Consider the following 16,295-nt stretch of genomic DNA (forward strand, 5'->3'; position numbering starts at 1 on the left):
TGCCGTCTGGAGCTATAGTCCTGGTAGCACCACCCATGACGGTAAGGTCGACGGTGGGGTCCCTGACAAAGAACCATCCAACCAAGACCTCAACGGTGGAAAAAGCGGAAGAAGTTACTTCGAACTCAATGGCTATGAAGGCAGCAACAAGTCCATCAGCTCCAATCGTTGTGGTTTCCATGCCATTGGAATCAGTTGGTTGATTTGTGAAGTATCGTGTGCTTTTTGTAGTGCAACATCAAGTACACGTTAAACAAATACGCACAGGCGTCTTCGTCTGTGGGCTAAGAGAGGCAGCAACAACCAAAGCCCGATCTGCCGTCTGGAACTACCTGTCCTGAATGTGGAAGAACTTTCAGAGCCAAGATTGGACTCGTAAGCCACTTGAGAGCCCAGAAGTAGATCAACGGAACAAAGACCATCATCCTCGACCTCGAGGGATAGCCACCACCACGACGATGACGGGAGCTTGAGGGCACGTACCACCTGACTTATGGACAGCTTCTACCCACTGTGATATGACTATTGAACGGTTCCCCTAAATGATGAGATGGACTCTGACCTCACGATTTACCTTGATGTGACCTTGCACCTTATTGCACTGCACTTTCTCTGTAGCTGTGACACTTTACTCTGTACTGTTATTGTTTTTACCTGTACTACATCCATGCACTTTGTATTAACTCAATGTAACTGCACTGTGTAATGAATTGACCTGTATGAACGGTGTGCAAGACAAGTTTTTCACTGTACCTCGGTACAAGTGACAATAATAAATCAATACCAATATAACCCTGGTGGTAAAATATCAGGAGAAAATCTTGGAAACACTGATATGTTTAGGCTGCATCTGTGGGAAGGGAAACTGAGTCAATGTTTTGGGTCAAAGGCCATTCATTAGAACTGGGGTTGCTCTTCCCAGAAATATGGTCTGACCTTCTGAGTATTTTGAATTGTAGAGTTATACAACACAGAAACAGGCCCTTCGGCCCAACTCATGCATGCTGACCAAGTTGCCTAACTGAGCTAGTCCCATTTGCCTACGTTTGTCCCATATCCCCCTAAACCTTTCCTATCCATATCCCCGTCCAAATGTCTTTTTAAACGCTGTGATTCTACCCACCTCTACCAATTCCTCTGGCAGCTTGTTCCGTAAAGTCCCCACCCTCTGTGGAAAAACTTGCCTCTCAGACATACGGGTATGTTAATTTGGGTTTAAAATGGGTGGCGCGGACTCGTTGGGCCGGAAGGGCCTGTTACCACGCTGTAAATAAAATTTTTTTTAAATTCAGGTCCCCTTTAAATCTTTCCCCTGTCTCCTTGCCTTCTAGTTTTAGATTCCCCTACCCTGGGGAAAAGACTGTCACCATCCACCTTATCTATTCCCCTCATGATTTTATAAACCTCTATAAGGTCACCCCTCAGCCTCCTTCACTCCAGGGAAAAAAGTCCCCACCTATCCAGCCTCTCCTTATAACTCAAGCCCTCAAACCTTTTCTGCACTCTCTCTAGCTTAATGACATCCGCATTTCCCAGTCTCTGCAATTTAAAATAAAATTGACTAGTGATATTGGTATTGGTTTATTATTGTCACCTGTACCGAGATACAGTGAAAACTTGTCTTGCAAACCGATCGTACAGGTCAATTCATTACACAGTGCATTGAGGTAGTACAGGGTGAGAACAGTAACAGAATACAGAGTAAAGTGTCACAGCTACAGGGAAGTGCATTGCAGGTAGAAAATATGGTGCAAGGCCATAACAAGGTAGATTGTGAGGTCAAGAGTTCATTTCATCATATAAGGGAACCATTCAATAGTCTTATCACCGTGGGATAGAAGCTGTCCTTATACAACTAAGAGGAGTACACATAGGGTTCAGAGAAACAAACTGCTGGAGGAACTCAGCGAATCAGGCAGCATCTGTGAAGGTACAGGGATGATTGATGTTTTGGATCAAGACCCTGCATCAGGACTTGACTCGAAACAAACTCTGGGTCTCAACACAAAACGTGAACCATCCCTCTGCCTCCACAGATGCTGCCTGACCCACTGAGTTCCTCCAGCAATTTGATTTTGCTCCCGATTCCAGCATCTGCAGTCTCTTGTGTCTATATCTAGGGTTCACTGGATTGATCCTCTGGGATGGTTTTATTGGGAGATGTTACTTAGAATAACCCAGGTTTCTGGAAGGAGGAAAAGCAATTTCACTAAAACCCAAATTCTTCATGAGCAAGATGCTGAGTGACTAGCTTTCTCCAGCTGCAGAATCTCAAACTGGTATCACAGGCTCAGACTAAGTGGACACCGATTTCGCATCAAACTGAGGAATCAAATTTTGGACTATAAGAGAATCAGAGGACACAGAATGAGCCAGGAAAATGGACAGGAGGCACAGAACCACACTGAACACCATACTGGACAGGGTAGATGCGAGGTTGATCTTATCCCTGGCTCAGGTGTTTAGCACCAGGGGTAACAATCTCAAAACAAGTCATTGGCCATTCAGGATAGAAAATGAGAAATTCCTTCAGCCAAAAGGCACAGAATGTTCTCCAGCCGAGTGGGCTGGTGAAGGCTCGGTCACTGCGTGTATTCAGGACTGCCATCACAGATTCGAGAAACTGACGCTTGTAGGATCAGTGCAGGAAAATGGCAGAGGTAGATCAGTCGTGATCAGAGTGAAGGGTGCGGCAGGAAGGAGAGTCATCTCCTGGTTTAACTTCTTATGATTGTCATTAAAAAAGTCCTTACTTCCATAACCCCAGTGCTACAGCTGTTTTTAATTTGTAGACGCTCCAGGGTAATTCTGGAAATAGAACCACTCACACACACACACCACCACAGGATGTTTTACTACACTGAAGGCCCTACATAAGTACAAGGCTTTGTTGTAAACCTTGAACACACAAACAGAAGCAATGAGGACCTCAGATGTAAAATTCTACTTGGTTTCAGACCTCTCTGTGGCATCCGCCCGCTCTGTAATCTCCTTCAGACAAAGGTTTCTGAGCTCTTCCACTTTGGGCCCAGAACCTCCCTACACCTCTGCCTTTCTCCAAGACCCTTCAAATATTCTTTGACACCGGAACCTGTGTCCACATCTGTTTTTTAAAGTTAAAACGATCCCTCTGAAGTGGGCCGAGATATTTTCACTACATCAGGGTAGTGAGTCAGAGCCTTTCTTCCCCGGGATGGAAATGTCGAATATTAGAAGGCACAGCTTTAAGGCCAGAGGGGAAAGTTTAAAAGGGATTTGCAAGGCAATTTTTTTTTAAATTCACAGAGGGTGGTGGGTGCCTGAAACGGGCTGCCAGAGGAGCTGGTGGAAGCAGATACAATAGCAATGTTTAAGAGGCATTTAGACAGCCATATGAACAGGCAGGGAATGGAGTTATGGACCATGTGCAGGCAGATGGGTTTAGTTTAACTTGGCATCATGTTCGGCACAGACATTGTGGGTCAAAGGGCCTGTTCCTGTGCTGTACTGTTCTATCATAGATCTATAGAGGTGGAAGTTGTTGTGGTTAAGATTGAATAATTTTCATTAGACCCCGCCAGAGAGGATACGAGAAGGTAAAGTTTTGCATTTGCAGAATAGACTTGCTGTATCTCAGACTAGAGATATCTGTAACAAGAGCTTTTAGATGAGATCCGGTAAACTTCCTGTAGATTGAATGTGTCCACTTTACAAAGCCACAGTGCTATAGATCCTCTGATAAACTGCAAATACATTGAAGTGCACCAGCCTGTGTGAAAGTCTTTAAATTTTACTTAAAATTGTTCTACGGACCTATCATCCTCAGATGACTGTGTTATTGCAGTCCTGACCTCGATCATCCCTGCCCACAATGCAAGCCCACCTCTTCTCATTTAGGTACCGAGTGGCAGATCTATAAATGAACTGATTTAATCTCATCCCTCCACCTTTTCCCCTCAAACCTTTTTAAAATGTTTCCATTGTTTTCACTGCATGTACACATCACAATGCTCCTCACTGAAGCATTACCAATAAAGGGAGAGATCCGAACACAAGGATGAATTTTGCATACACAGGGCGCAGGGCTTCTGTCAAACCTGACACCTTAATTCTTCACCCAAACAGAATTTCCACTGCACTTCTAACCACGACTGCAGCTTTAGTATTTCTTTTTGCACTTTTGTCACATGTACCGAGCTACAGTGAAAAACTTTGCTTGCTGTCCATACAGATCATTTCATCACATCAGTGCAGAGGCGGTACAAGGGAAAACAATAACAGAATGCAGAATATGTGTTACAGCTACAGAGAAAGTGCAGTGTAGGCAGACAATAAGGTGCACATAATGAGGGTAGTTTGTGAGGTCAGGAGTCCATTCTTATCGTACTAGGGAGCCGTTCAATAGTCTTATAACAGCAGGATAGAAGCTGTCCTTGAGCCCAGTGGTACGTGCTTTCAGGCTTTTGTATCTTCTGTCCAATGGGAGGGGGGAGAAACGAGAACATCTGGTGTGGGAGGCGTCTTTGATGATGTTCGCTGCTTTACTGAGGCACAGTACTTTGCACTATTCTGTGGTTTTGCGCTCATCACTGTATTCATTGTATTTATTATTACCCCGTGTACACTGTTTACTCCATGAGCTTCATGTGAACAAGGAATTTCATTGCACCCTGGTGTATGTGTTAATAAATTAATCTGAATCTGAAGGATATAAAACACAGGCAAGTGGTAGGACTACACTTTTGGAAAACTTTTACACACATACATTTGGTGCATCGTAATACATATTTAGGTGCAATACAATGTTTGTCCTTCTCTCTCTCAAAGGTAACTGATTACCAAAATGAAGGCATTGACACACTGCAACCCACGCATTCAAGCTCCTCCCACCAAAAACTGAGACAGGCCACAGGCAGGAAGCATCACACCATTTGCAAGAATGAAACCTGGAAGCTGTGTGGCTGGTAGGTAAGTGCAGGCCAGTAAAGCAGCCTCCCCACATGTCTCAAAGCAACAAGACTTTTAGATTTAAAAAAATGTGTAATCTCTTAAATGCTTTTCTGCTATTTCTCCAACCTTTCCCTTTGAGTGAGAGCTCCATAGTACTCGAAGTACAGGTTCCCCAAGTGAATTTATTTGATCGCCCTCTTACATTGAAGCCACCTGACTTTGCTTTTCCGCACTATGTGTGTCTAATGTATGGAAGGTTTCAGTAAAGACTGCATTGTCATCCTCTTATGCAGGAAGGAAATTCTCCCTCCAATTAAAATTTACAAACAAATTATACAAAGGAAACCCACTGGTTGCAAACACGGCACAATTACCAAGGCTGTCTGTAAGGAAGTCATTCACACTAGAGGCAAGGACGGCTTGCACTGCATTCATAATAATGTAGGCAGGAAGGTAATCTGCATCAAAGTGCATTTGGAACTCAGATATTCAGCAGGAGGGAGCAGTGTAAAATGTCCACTACACACATCAACACCACAAGAGGGAGCAAGTATGCAGAAGACCATAAAATAGTATTTTTTCATACAGAATCAGGTTTATTATCACTGACTTAGATGACGTGAAATTTGTTTTGTGACAGGTGTACAGAGCAAATACATAGAATTACTATAAATTACAAAACTAAATAATGCAGAAAAGGAATAATGAGGTAGTGTTCATGGACTGTTCAGGAATCTGATGGAGGAGGGGAAGAAACTGTTTCTGAATAGTTGAATGTGGGTTTAATTAATTGAATGCAACTTTCCAAAACTAAATATTTTGCTCTTAGAATGGAGGGAAGAGGAGAACTGTGAAGGAGCCAAGGCGTTAGCAGATGGAAGGCAGCCCATGATTTTGCAAAAAAAAACCCATAACATTCTGGAACCTCTGGTCGGACTGCATTTGAGGAGAAACTTGTCGATTTCACAATTTCATTTATGGCTGTTCTGTCTGGTGCTTTGCCCACTGTTCCCTAAAATGTCACTATAAAATTCCATCATTGGCCACACTGCATGAGTAGCTCGCTGGTAAAATTAACAGCTCTTGGGTGATGCTCAATAGTTGGAGTGTATTTGGTTCAACTTTACAGCAGTTTACTGGGTCTCAGAGGGTCATCTGGAGAAGTCAGAAGACCATAATTTCTCTCGTACATCAAGCAATGTAGATTGAGTCTGGGTTGAATTCTGTTTTGGGCAGAGTTCCTCAACTAACTGGGATGTTAAAAAATTGGCCTCTGTCCCCCTGGCCCAAGGAACAGAACAGAGACAAATCAGCTTCCCACTCCCACTCCCACTTGGATGAAGCCTGAGATATACTGGTGTGACTAACTTCTGGGAACAGAAGAAATTTAAACAATTATGACACATGAGCATTTACTGTAATTCCACACTTGAAAGAACTACAATGCTGACCAGATGTTAGGAACCATATTGGCTCCTCCAATGCATACATCCTTGGCTTCTTCTCCACCAAAGGCCCAGGTCAAATTCCAAAGGTTCGGGCCTTGGCAGCACAGAACAATAGAGTGACAAAACACCAGGGGTTCACAAGGTGCCAGAACTGGAAGAGTGCAAAGGTTGTAGATGTCAGAGATGGGGTAATCCAAGGCCAGAGGATCCAAATGTTACACTGTGCACCATGCGTTATTGCACAGGGACAAGTTAGTGTTAGGAAAGGGGCAGAGTTTTTAGCTGAGCTGGTTTTACCCTGGATGAAGAGTAGATCGTGCTCCAGAATCTGCCAAGAGCCAGAGAGGAATCAAGTTTAAATGAATATTTGTGACAGGTAAAATAATTTAAATGAAAAGAACACTCATGGTGACAGCAGAGCTGTTGCATTAGTTTTGTAGCACAGGCTACTTGGTCCATTGTGCCTATTTTTGTGTTGCACACTTCTCTGCCTCATCTAAGCAGTGATCAAGGCAAAACTCCCAATCAGCAACTTGTTGCAAAGTGTGTGATTCAGTGCACGAAACTGAACCCAGTTTCATTCCTAGGTTGAACAACTTAATCCAATGCAGTAAAAGTGTCCCACAGTGATCTACATGGGTGTAAAAAAAATGGACACTTGAGCTCGGGAGGAGATACTCAAGACCAAAGACACAGGTTGTCAAAGAGGGAGATGTCAGAGCATGTTAAGGTGTAAAGAGACAGAAGCAGAGTTCTTTAGGGAGGGAATTCCAAAGCACTGGTCCTTGGAAGCACAACCACATGAAATGTTCAAGAGATCAGAATTGGAAGAATGAATCCACTGTAAAGCTCAAACAAAGGTTGGGAGGGACGAGGTGATGGAAGTATCTGAAGAATGAATTTTTGAAGACAAAGTAAAGCATCATTTTAATGGATTTAATGGTGATCAGTAAACACAAGTGTACAGAGTGGGGCTAGTTAAGGGACACATAGAATATTGGAAAATCAAATGCAGAGGATGCATGGTGGGAGACCAGCCTGGAGAACTGTGGTTGTCTAGGACACAGGAAGAGTACAGTTAGAGTTTCGAAAGACTAGCTGAACCAGGTGACTCTGGTTAAGATAGCGTTGTTAAAGATATTCAGCCCGGAACACCTAGTCCACCCAGTGCAATAAAATGGTGAAATGTTTTGAGAAGGGTTTTAATGAACTGCCAAAAGTTGCTGATAAATCATGAAGCAGGGGATAAATGACATTTACGGGTTACAGGATGCAAGATTTGACATTTTTTTGGACTGTTGCAGTGCACACTGAACTTGCCCAGTCTATTGGGGGCGGTTTCCGATAAACATCGGGTCACCTTTCATCATGAAACCTCTAAATAGCACCAAAACTCAACAGGAAGTAAAAGCAAGCATCAGGTGAATGGTGCTAATGTAACGAGGACATTTAATGTCACCTTCCAGAAAATGGAAGAGCTCCAGTGTTCCTGTGACATTTCTGCTTTTAGTCAGTGTGCAAAACTTGCAAAACCAGTTTATTCTTAATCATTTCGAACCAAGTGTATCATTTAACAGCCTGATGTTATCTGTGCAGTTGAAGTTCACTGGGTGAGGCTTCCTTTCGTTGATTCAAACACTGAGCACTGTAATCAACCGATAGGTTAGTAAAATGGTTTGCTTTATAACAATCTTAGATCATTCAAATGCAGTCAAACTTTACCAACTGTGCAACATTCAGTCCTTCCCACACCCTCCTGCTGCTATCAGTGCATCAAACTTCTGGTAACCACTCCCCCCTGTCCCCTTATCCCACATCCCCTCACCCCTTCTCTTTCCCCTCCCCACACACACCTCCCTCCCTCCCTCCCTCCAGTTCACCTCCTTCCTTTTAGTACATGGTCCACTGTCCTCTCCAGATTCCTTCTTCTTCAGCCCTTTGCCTCTTCGACCTCTCACCTTCCAGCTTCTTACATCATTCCCACTCCCCCCCCTCACCTGCATCCACCATCACCCGCCAGCTCTTGCTCCACTCCACCCACCCTCTCTCCAGGCTGGATGAAGGGTCTCGACCCGACACGTCGACTGTCCATTTCCCTCCACAGATGCTGCCCGACCCGCTGAGTTCTTCCAGAATTTTGTGTTGCTCCAGATTTCCAGCATCTACAGTCTCTCTTGCATCAAACCTGACACCAAAATCAGCACCAATGTTTCCCAAGTTCATGAGTGCACTTCATGGGAAACTGAAACTATATATTTTACACAACCAATAGCAGTATTTTAAATACATCATTGAGACAAGCCAATCAGTCTGGAACAATTGGCACAGGCCACCAAAACGTGGAGCCTCCATACCAGTCGGAATGCTCTCCACCGTACATCTGTAGAAATTTGCAAGAGTCTTTGGTGATGTACCAAACCTCCTCAAACTCCTAATGAAGTAGAGCCACTGGCGTGATTAGTACAAAGCCTGGTATGGAGGCTCCAATGCACAGGATCACAAGGAGGCTGCAGAGGGTTGTAGACTCAGCCGGCTCCATCACGGGCACAACCCTCCCCACCACTGAGGACATCTTCAAGAGGTGGTGTCTCAAGCTAGCATCCATCACCAAGGACCCTCACCATCTGAAACGTGCCCTCTCCTTGTTACTAGCATTGGGGAGTAGGTTACAGGAGCCTGAAGACCCACACAATGATTCAGAAACAGCTTCTTCCTCGCTGCTATCAGATTTCTGAACGGTCCATGAACACTACCTCGTTATTCCTCTTTTGTCTGCACTATTTCTGTAATTATGGTAATTGTGTGTCTTTGCACTGTACTACTGCTGCAAAACAACATTTCATATCATGCACATCAGTGATAATAAATCTGATTCCGAATCTACTCATCCAGCATGCCACTGCCAGGAACCACTGAACAGGATGAAGGGGAAACATTTTGCCTACATTATACAGTTAATGCACAGCCTGAACAATGCACCCTTAAATTCAGTCAGAATTAGGTGGAGGCGGCTTCACATCTGTGGCAAAATATTTTGATTAAGTTGGAGTGCATCACTCTAGATAGGTTATGTCAGTGCAACCATTCCTGTAGCAAACTTTTATAGGGCAATGATTTTTTTTATTAAATGTAGATAAAAGCACAACATTCCCTCTGTTCTTCCATCCCACTGTGTACGCGTGTTTGGAATGCGTCAGGGGGTCAGTTTCTGTGCACCTTGAGGTTTTCTCAGTTTTGGAAATCAAACCGTGCCACTGGGTCCTATAGTAACCGGAACTCTGTAAAGCAGCCCAAGTATCAAAGATACTCTGAGAAAGTGCTTGTAAACCAGTGGAGAATTTGTAGAACTCCAGGTAAACAATAAATATATTCTTTAATATAGCAAATCAAACAAAATTTAAAATCACTCAAATATGATGAAACAATTCCCTATTCCAAAAAATTGTTTGCTTTGGAAAATTCAACAAGCTAATTAGATCAGCCAGCAGAATATTTGAACATTTCACCAAGCTTGTTTTATAAACCTGTCACTATAATAAAGCCTCACTGAATGACAGTACAGACTATGGGACCGAATGGCCTATGTCCATTTCGCGTGTGTGTGTGTGTGTGTGTGTGTGTGTGTGTGTGTGTGTGTGTGTGTGTGTGTGTGTGTGTGTGTGTGTGTGTGTGTGTGTGTGTGCTGTAGCAGGCAAAGCTGTTGAACCCAGATGCCTGAGACACTGATCAGAATCACTGTGCACTCAAACGAGACCACTATGGAAAGGGGGAACCAGATACATTTTCACAATAAAGGATAGGTTTTAAAGAATGCGGATCTGACCTACTTATGATCATTGATAATCTAATTACTTGATACATTAGGATTAACAACATTTAAAAGATACTATTAACAACATTTAAAGGGTACTTGAAACGGTAGATGGAGAGGAAAGGTTTAGAGGGATATGGGCCAAACACAGGCAAATGGGACTAGCTTAGATGGGAATCTTGGTCGGCACAGACCAGTTGGGCTGAAGGGCCTGTTTCCGTGCTGTGTGACTAACACTATGACTCGCCTTTAACATGGGTAATGTTAATGGCAGAGCACATGACAGTGAATTGCCAGACGTGATGTGCACGGCATAATTTGTACTCAAGCACCATAGTTTTAATGAGATATTCCAGAGGCAGTGAAACATGGTGAACGCCAGGCTGCTACATGACAGAACAAAGCCGACTGTTTTAGCTTCACGACTGCTCACTGGAATTCCAGCTCAACTACACCTCAAGGTTCAGGAGCAGGCTCTGGATTGCAAGAAAGAAAAGTGAAAACACTTCAAAGTCTAACTTTAAAATAAAGAGTCTGGGAGCTTTGCATTTCTCAAAAATAGTGATGATTTATTTCGTCTAATAGGGCTAAGGTAGCAGAGTCCCACTGAAAACACCCTTAGATCAAATGTAGAAAGGCAGCCCTCACTTATCATACTTCAATCATGGCAAGTAGGCTAGAGAGGGGAAAGAAGTGTTCACAAAACTTCTAATATTCCAGAAAATCTCATTTGTCCACTGGAATGTTTTCTTCAGAGAATGTTCAATTTATTTCCTCTTTAAAAATCAAGCAGTAATTACAGTCCATCAGATGATATAGATATTGTAGTAGCAAGTCCCCATATTAATGTAAATAGCAAAAGCCCTCCATCACCACCAAGAACTGCAGTTATACTCCCTCAAGGCCAGCCTATATCTCACAGCAACAATAATTCAACATCTAGGTCCCAGGAGCAAGGAGAATCAAAAAATTAAAACAAAACCCACAAAAGCCCCCATTTCCACCTTTTCCCACCCTCTCCCAGGACTTCTTTCTGCAAAAAAAAAACACAGTACCTTCACAGAAAAAGCCCAGCTTTGTTTTTTTTAATATTTAAAAAGACAGTCATTCAAATTAAAGATCACTGCAGTATGTACATGAAGAAGATTAAATATGGAGAGATAAATATTTTTCCTACCTCAAAAATAATAACCTATTTTGCCCTTGGTGTAACTATTTAAATGGGGGGAACATTCTCTCCTGACGCAGAATTTTAATTTTGAGGTGAAGTTATAGATCACCACAGCCAGTTATGGTTGTACCATAGCTTCAAGCACTGCATAACTGAAAATGTCAAGATACGTAACTGGGACAGTCCCAGTTCATCTCCATGTTAATTACAGCACTTAAACCCCTCTGCCAATTAACAGCTGACACTTATGATGTGCTTCTGGTACGCATATCTCAAGTTTGCATCCAAATTCATTCTTGAGCATGCAGTCTGCATTGCTGATTGTGTTCATTGAAGATCATCATAATTTCATGATTTAGGATTAAAGACCCAATGGATTTGGTCAGAACTTTAGTGATTTTATACCCATCTCCCTTGCTTTTCCATAATCAATTCATGTTAATGATTCAGTTTTCCCAATGAGAATCTGCTTTACATGATGCAGCGGCTTCACTGGGTAAAGGAGGAGGGTATTGTAATACCACCTGTGGTTTATTGCCTTAATCACTCATTCTACCCCAGTAAATAATGTGGTAGCAAAACACTCCAGATCCTACCTCAATCCCTGTTATATTTCAACACTGCCTCATCTGCTCTTAATGAGTTCACTGCACAACAGTAAGTAAAGCCAAACATTATTTCAATAAGCTATTCATAATAAATAACTGGCAATTATACTGGAACAGCAAATCACCCTTGGGGCTCTAAACCCTCTGAAACCACACTGGTCCCATGGATTATTTAGGAAGCCATCGGAAACTCAGCCACATTACTGTCTTAATACCCACTGCCAGCTATTTATTTTCCCCTGCATTTTAGAAAAGGGCTGCCTCTTCAGCATGGTCACCAGACCTGTCCGAACACTCCTAAAGCCTAAACTTAGATTCCGTACAGCAAGGGCAGTATGGGCTACGTTGGAACACTGAATTAAAGGAGAAAAGAAATTGCAAAAAAAAAAATCAGCCATGATTTTCAGTTAAAATGTTGCCAGGTAACCCAACCTCCTTTAAGCATATACTGCACTGTAGAACTAAATACCTTATTGATAAAAATACATTTGTGCTATTCATACGTGGCCCACCAGGTGCAAATTATTCTACATATTGGCTGCAGAGAGAAAATTCATTGAAGCAGCACATCTTTATCACACCTTGATTTGGAGTGGGGGCGAGAGTGGGGGAGGGGAAGGGAAACAGGAAGTGAAAGGAATACTAAATATTTATAATACAAAAATATTTAGTTTTACAGTATCAAGTACATTTGGAAAAATACAAAGGAGCCAGTTTCCTATGGAATTTTTAGAATTTAACATCAAAACCTCCAAATTCCCATGAGACTGATTCATATAGTTCCTGTGGCACTTATGAACAGCTGATGTGCTCTAAATGGTGTAACTGTGCAGAATGTACAGAAAAAAGTTTACAGTTTTGCACCCCAATATAGAAACGCAAAATGGAAATTTGCATAGATTTAAGACTAACAAAGTCATAAGATAAGACACATAATGGAATGTACAGCAAGAAGGTTCCTTGGTAAATGTATATGCCAACTCCAGAACACTGCTTATAGCACTGGCGTGTGCAGGTGGTGGAGGAGAGAATGCGCGCGCATGCTCCGGGGGAGTAAAAAAAAGTGGGCTGGCTATGGAAAAAAAGGTGATCAGATTACAGATCACTTTCACCATACAGAGCTGTGGAGAAAGACATGTAATCCAGAGCGCCAGGCACTGCATCAGGTCCTCTGTATGGAGCCATTCGGGCAATACAGTATTCAGCTTGATCTGGAGGAAGCTCCCGTCGTAGCTCCTCTGCTGTGATGTAACTCTGAAAAGAAAAGACACAGAGCTCGTCAGTTCTTCAGTAGAAGTCAGAGTTGTACAGCACAGAAAGAGGCCCAACTGGTCTACGCCAATCAAGGTGCCCATCCATGCTGATCCCATTTGCCCACGTTTGACCCATATCCCTCTAAACCTTTCCGATCCATGTACCCGTCCAAGTGACTTTTGAATGTTATTGTACCCACCTCTACCACTTCCTCTGGCAGCTCATTCCATGTACCCATCACCCTGTGTGAAGTTGCCACCTCTCAGTTCCTTTTTAAATCTTTTCCCCTCTCACCTTAAACCTGTAATCTCTAGAAAAAGACTGTGCATTCACCCTTTCTATGCCCCTCATGATTTTATACACCTCCCCCAAGTCTCCTGCACTCCAATGAATAAAGTCCTAGCCTGCCCAACCTCTCCCTATAACTCAGGCCGGAGTCCTGGCAACGGTCTCGTAAATATCCTTTGCATTCTTTCCAGCTTAATTATGTTTTTCCTATAACAGAGTAACCAAAGGTGTACACAATACTGTAAGTGAGGCCTCACCAACATCTTGTACAACTGCAATATCACATTGCAAATCCTAAACTCAACGCCCTGAAAGCCAGCATGCCTTCTTCACCGCCCCGTCTTACGCGTGAAGCCACTTTCAGGGAATTATATACTTGTACTCTTGGGTCAGCTCTACACACACCCCAGGGCACTACCATTCACTGCAGAGGTGTGGCGACAGCCATATTATGACCTAACCGTGATTTCCACCACCTGCCACTTTAAGGAAGGTGAACACAACCTGGTCTTCCAACATACTTGTGTGCCCAGTAGTGATGTGGAACAGCAGACCTATGCATTCATTCTTACTGCCATGGCTGCAGTGGCTTGTCTACAAAATGCACTGCTGTTATTTGCCCAGGCTATTGCAATAGCACCTCCCAAACCCACAACCTCTACTAATGAGAGCAGCCAGAAACACTTGGGAACAACATTGCTCTCCAAGTCACATACCATCCTGACTTAGAAGTCTTTTCTCATTGGACCCAAATCCTGGAAGTCCCTACTCAACAGCAGAGTGCCTTCAATAGGTCTGCAACAGTTCAAACTGGCAGTAAATGGAAGGGCAAGTAGGGATGGCCTTGCTGACAATTCCCACATCACAGAACAGTAGGAAGCTCAGTGTTCCCAATTACCAGTTTGATAGAACTGAGCAAAGACCTGTCTGCATGGTTCAGCTGCTCCTCTGATCAACCCACAGCAAACCTGTTGCGAAAGATGAAGACTTCTACCAACAACAACATACAGGCCGGGACCTGCCCTCCCAATTATCTTTAATCAAAAGCAAGGGCTTTTACTTCACTTCAAGATGTTGTCTTGGAGACAAGACACAAAGCTAATAACTCAGTACTGTATTAATTCACTGACATAAGACTTACTGATAGTGCAACTGACAGCAGAACCCCACCTTGACAAAAGATTAGCGTTCTACATCAAAAACCCATTTGTTTGGTCGGCACTTTCAGCTCGAGTGTAAAGGTTTATGGATAATTTTAACAACTTTCTGCAGGGAAATAACATTCAATGTCTGGGACGAATTTCAAATAGATTAGTCATTTAACAGAACAAGAAAAATTGCCTTTACAAACACAACATTTTACTCTTAATGTTCTACCTTGCAGCAGATTTTGTAACTTTTCAAGTACAATTGTTTACCTTGTCCCCTGCCAAAATCTTGAAGGAGGCCATGACTTGTTCAGCTGTATCTGTGTCTGTTGTCTCCTGTGACATGAAGTCAATGAAGGCTTGGAATGATACTTCCTCAGTGTTGTTTGGGGCAACAACACCCATTATACGTGCAAACTCAGCTTCACCCTGGGAAAAACAGTAATAAAGTAAAAACACAAGAAAATAGTAGGCCAGCAGGCTCTTCAATCCTTCCCCACCATTTATTATGATCATGGCTGATCTATGCTGGTCGTCTGCGCCTTTTCTCCATAACCCCTCTATTCCTCGATCTATCAAATAATTATCCACCTCCACTTTAAACACTTCTAATGATCCGGCTTCCACCACCCTCACAGGCAGAGATTTCCAGAGATTTGCTACCCGCTGCAAGAAATTTCTCCATACCTCAGTTTTAAATGACCAGCCCCTTATCATGTAGTTATGTCCCCTTGTTTGAGACTCTCCCGCTAGTGAAAATATCTTAACATCTGTCAATCCCATTTAGAATCTGATGTTTGAATAAGGTTAATCTTCATTCTAAACTCCAAGGAATACAAACCCAAACTATTTAGGTTTCTTTGGTTAGGACAACCTTCTTGTCCCAGCACTTAGTCTGGTGAATTTCCTTTGTACTGCCACAGGTATGTGGCATACACAGCAAAGTGGTAAACTGTAGAATCATTTCCTTATCAACTTGTTCCCAAATTACTTGCCCTTGCACATGGGTAACAACTAGGCTGGTCAAGTTTAGAGCATCCAGGTCCATAACACAACTGGCTAATAAGACACTCAGTTACACAGAAGGAACTTGCAATGTTCCTCTCCGACTGAGTTCCCAGATTGCAGTTGACTTTGACCAGAAGTCACACCAGACAGCCCTGGACCAGTCACTGCCACACTGACATGAAAATAATGTCCTATTTTCCCTCATTCTTTGTTACTTGCTTCAAAATTCTCACCATAATTTGTTCTTGGGTTGAGATTAGAAAGGATAATTCCATGGAAAGTATCACAGTCAACTTCTACTGGGAGACAAGGGCGACTGAGGGGAAGTTAGGTTACTGGTCTTGTCAAATTGACATTGTTTATAACACCCATATACAAACTAATAGCATGGACAATAGCAAGCAAGAATTCTGGTGCATCTTACCCTTCAGCCTAATTGGACAGAGTCCCATGGATGAGATCAAGTAATTTGGCAAAAAACGGGAATCAAAACTGGAGCCTCCCCAATCCTCATCTCAGTATCAAAATCATTCTTTGCCTTCTTATTGTTAGAAAATCCATATTGAGTGGAGTTTTCTTTCCCACCTCACATTTAAAGTACAGTTTTTAAGAGCAATTGTATTTTGGAAT

General features: G+C 42.8%; 1 protein-coding gene across 1 annotated transcript in view; it reads right to left on the minus strand.

Annotated features, from left to right (window-relative positions):
* Positions 1 to 10,736: 10,736 nt before the first annotated feature.
* Positions 10,737 to 16,295, minus strand: part of LOC127586326 (alpha-actinin-1-like) — an 86,457-nt gene continuing 80,898 nt past the window's right edge. Inside the window, 2 exon segments of the mRNA XM_052044173.1 lie at positions 10,737 to 13,221; positions 14,928 to 15,086. Coding sequence (XP_051900133.1) covers positions 13,063 to 13,221; positions 14,928 to 15,086 — 318 coding nt within the window. The 3' untranslated portion in view covers positions 10,737 to 13,062.

This window comes from Pristis pectinata, chromosome 35, assembly GCF_009764475.1.
Source record: "Pristis pectinata isolate sPriPec2 chromosome 35, sPriPec2.1.pri, whole genome shotgun sequence".
NCBI lineage: Eukaryota > Metazoa > Chordata > Chondrichthyes > Rhinopristiformes > Pristidae > Pristis > Pristis pectinata.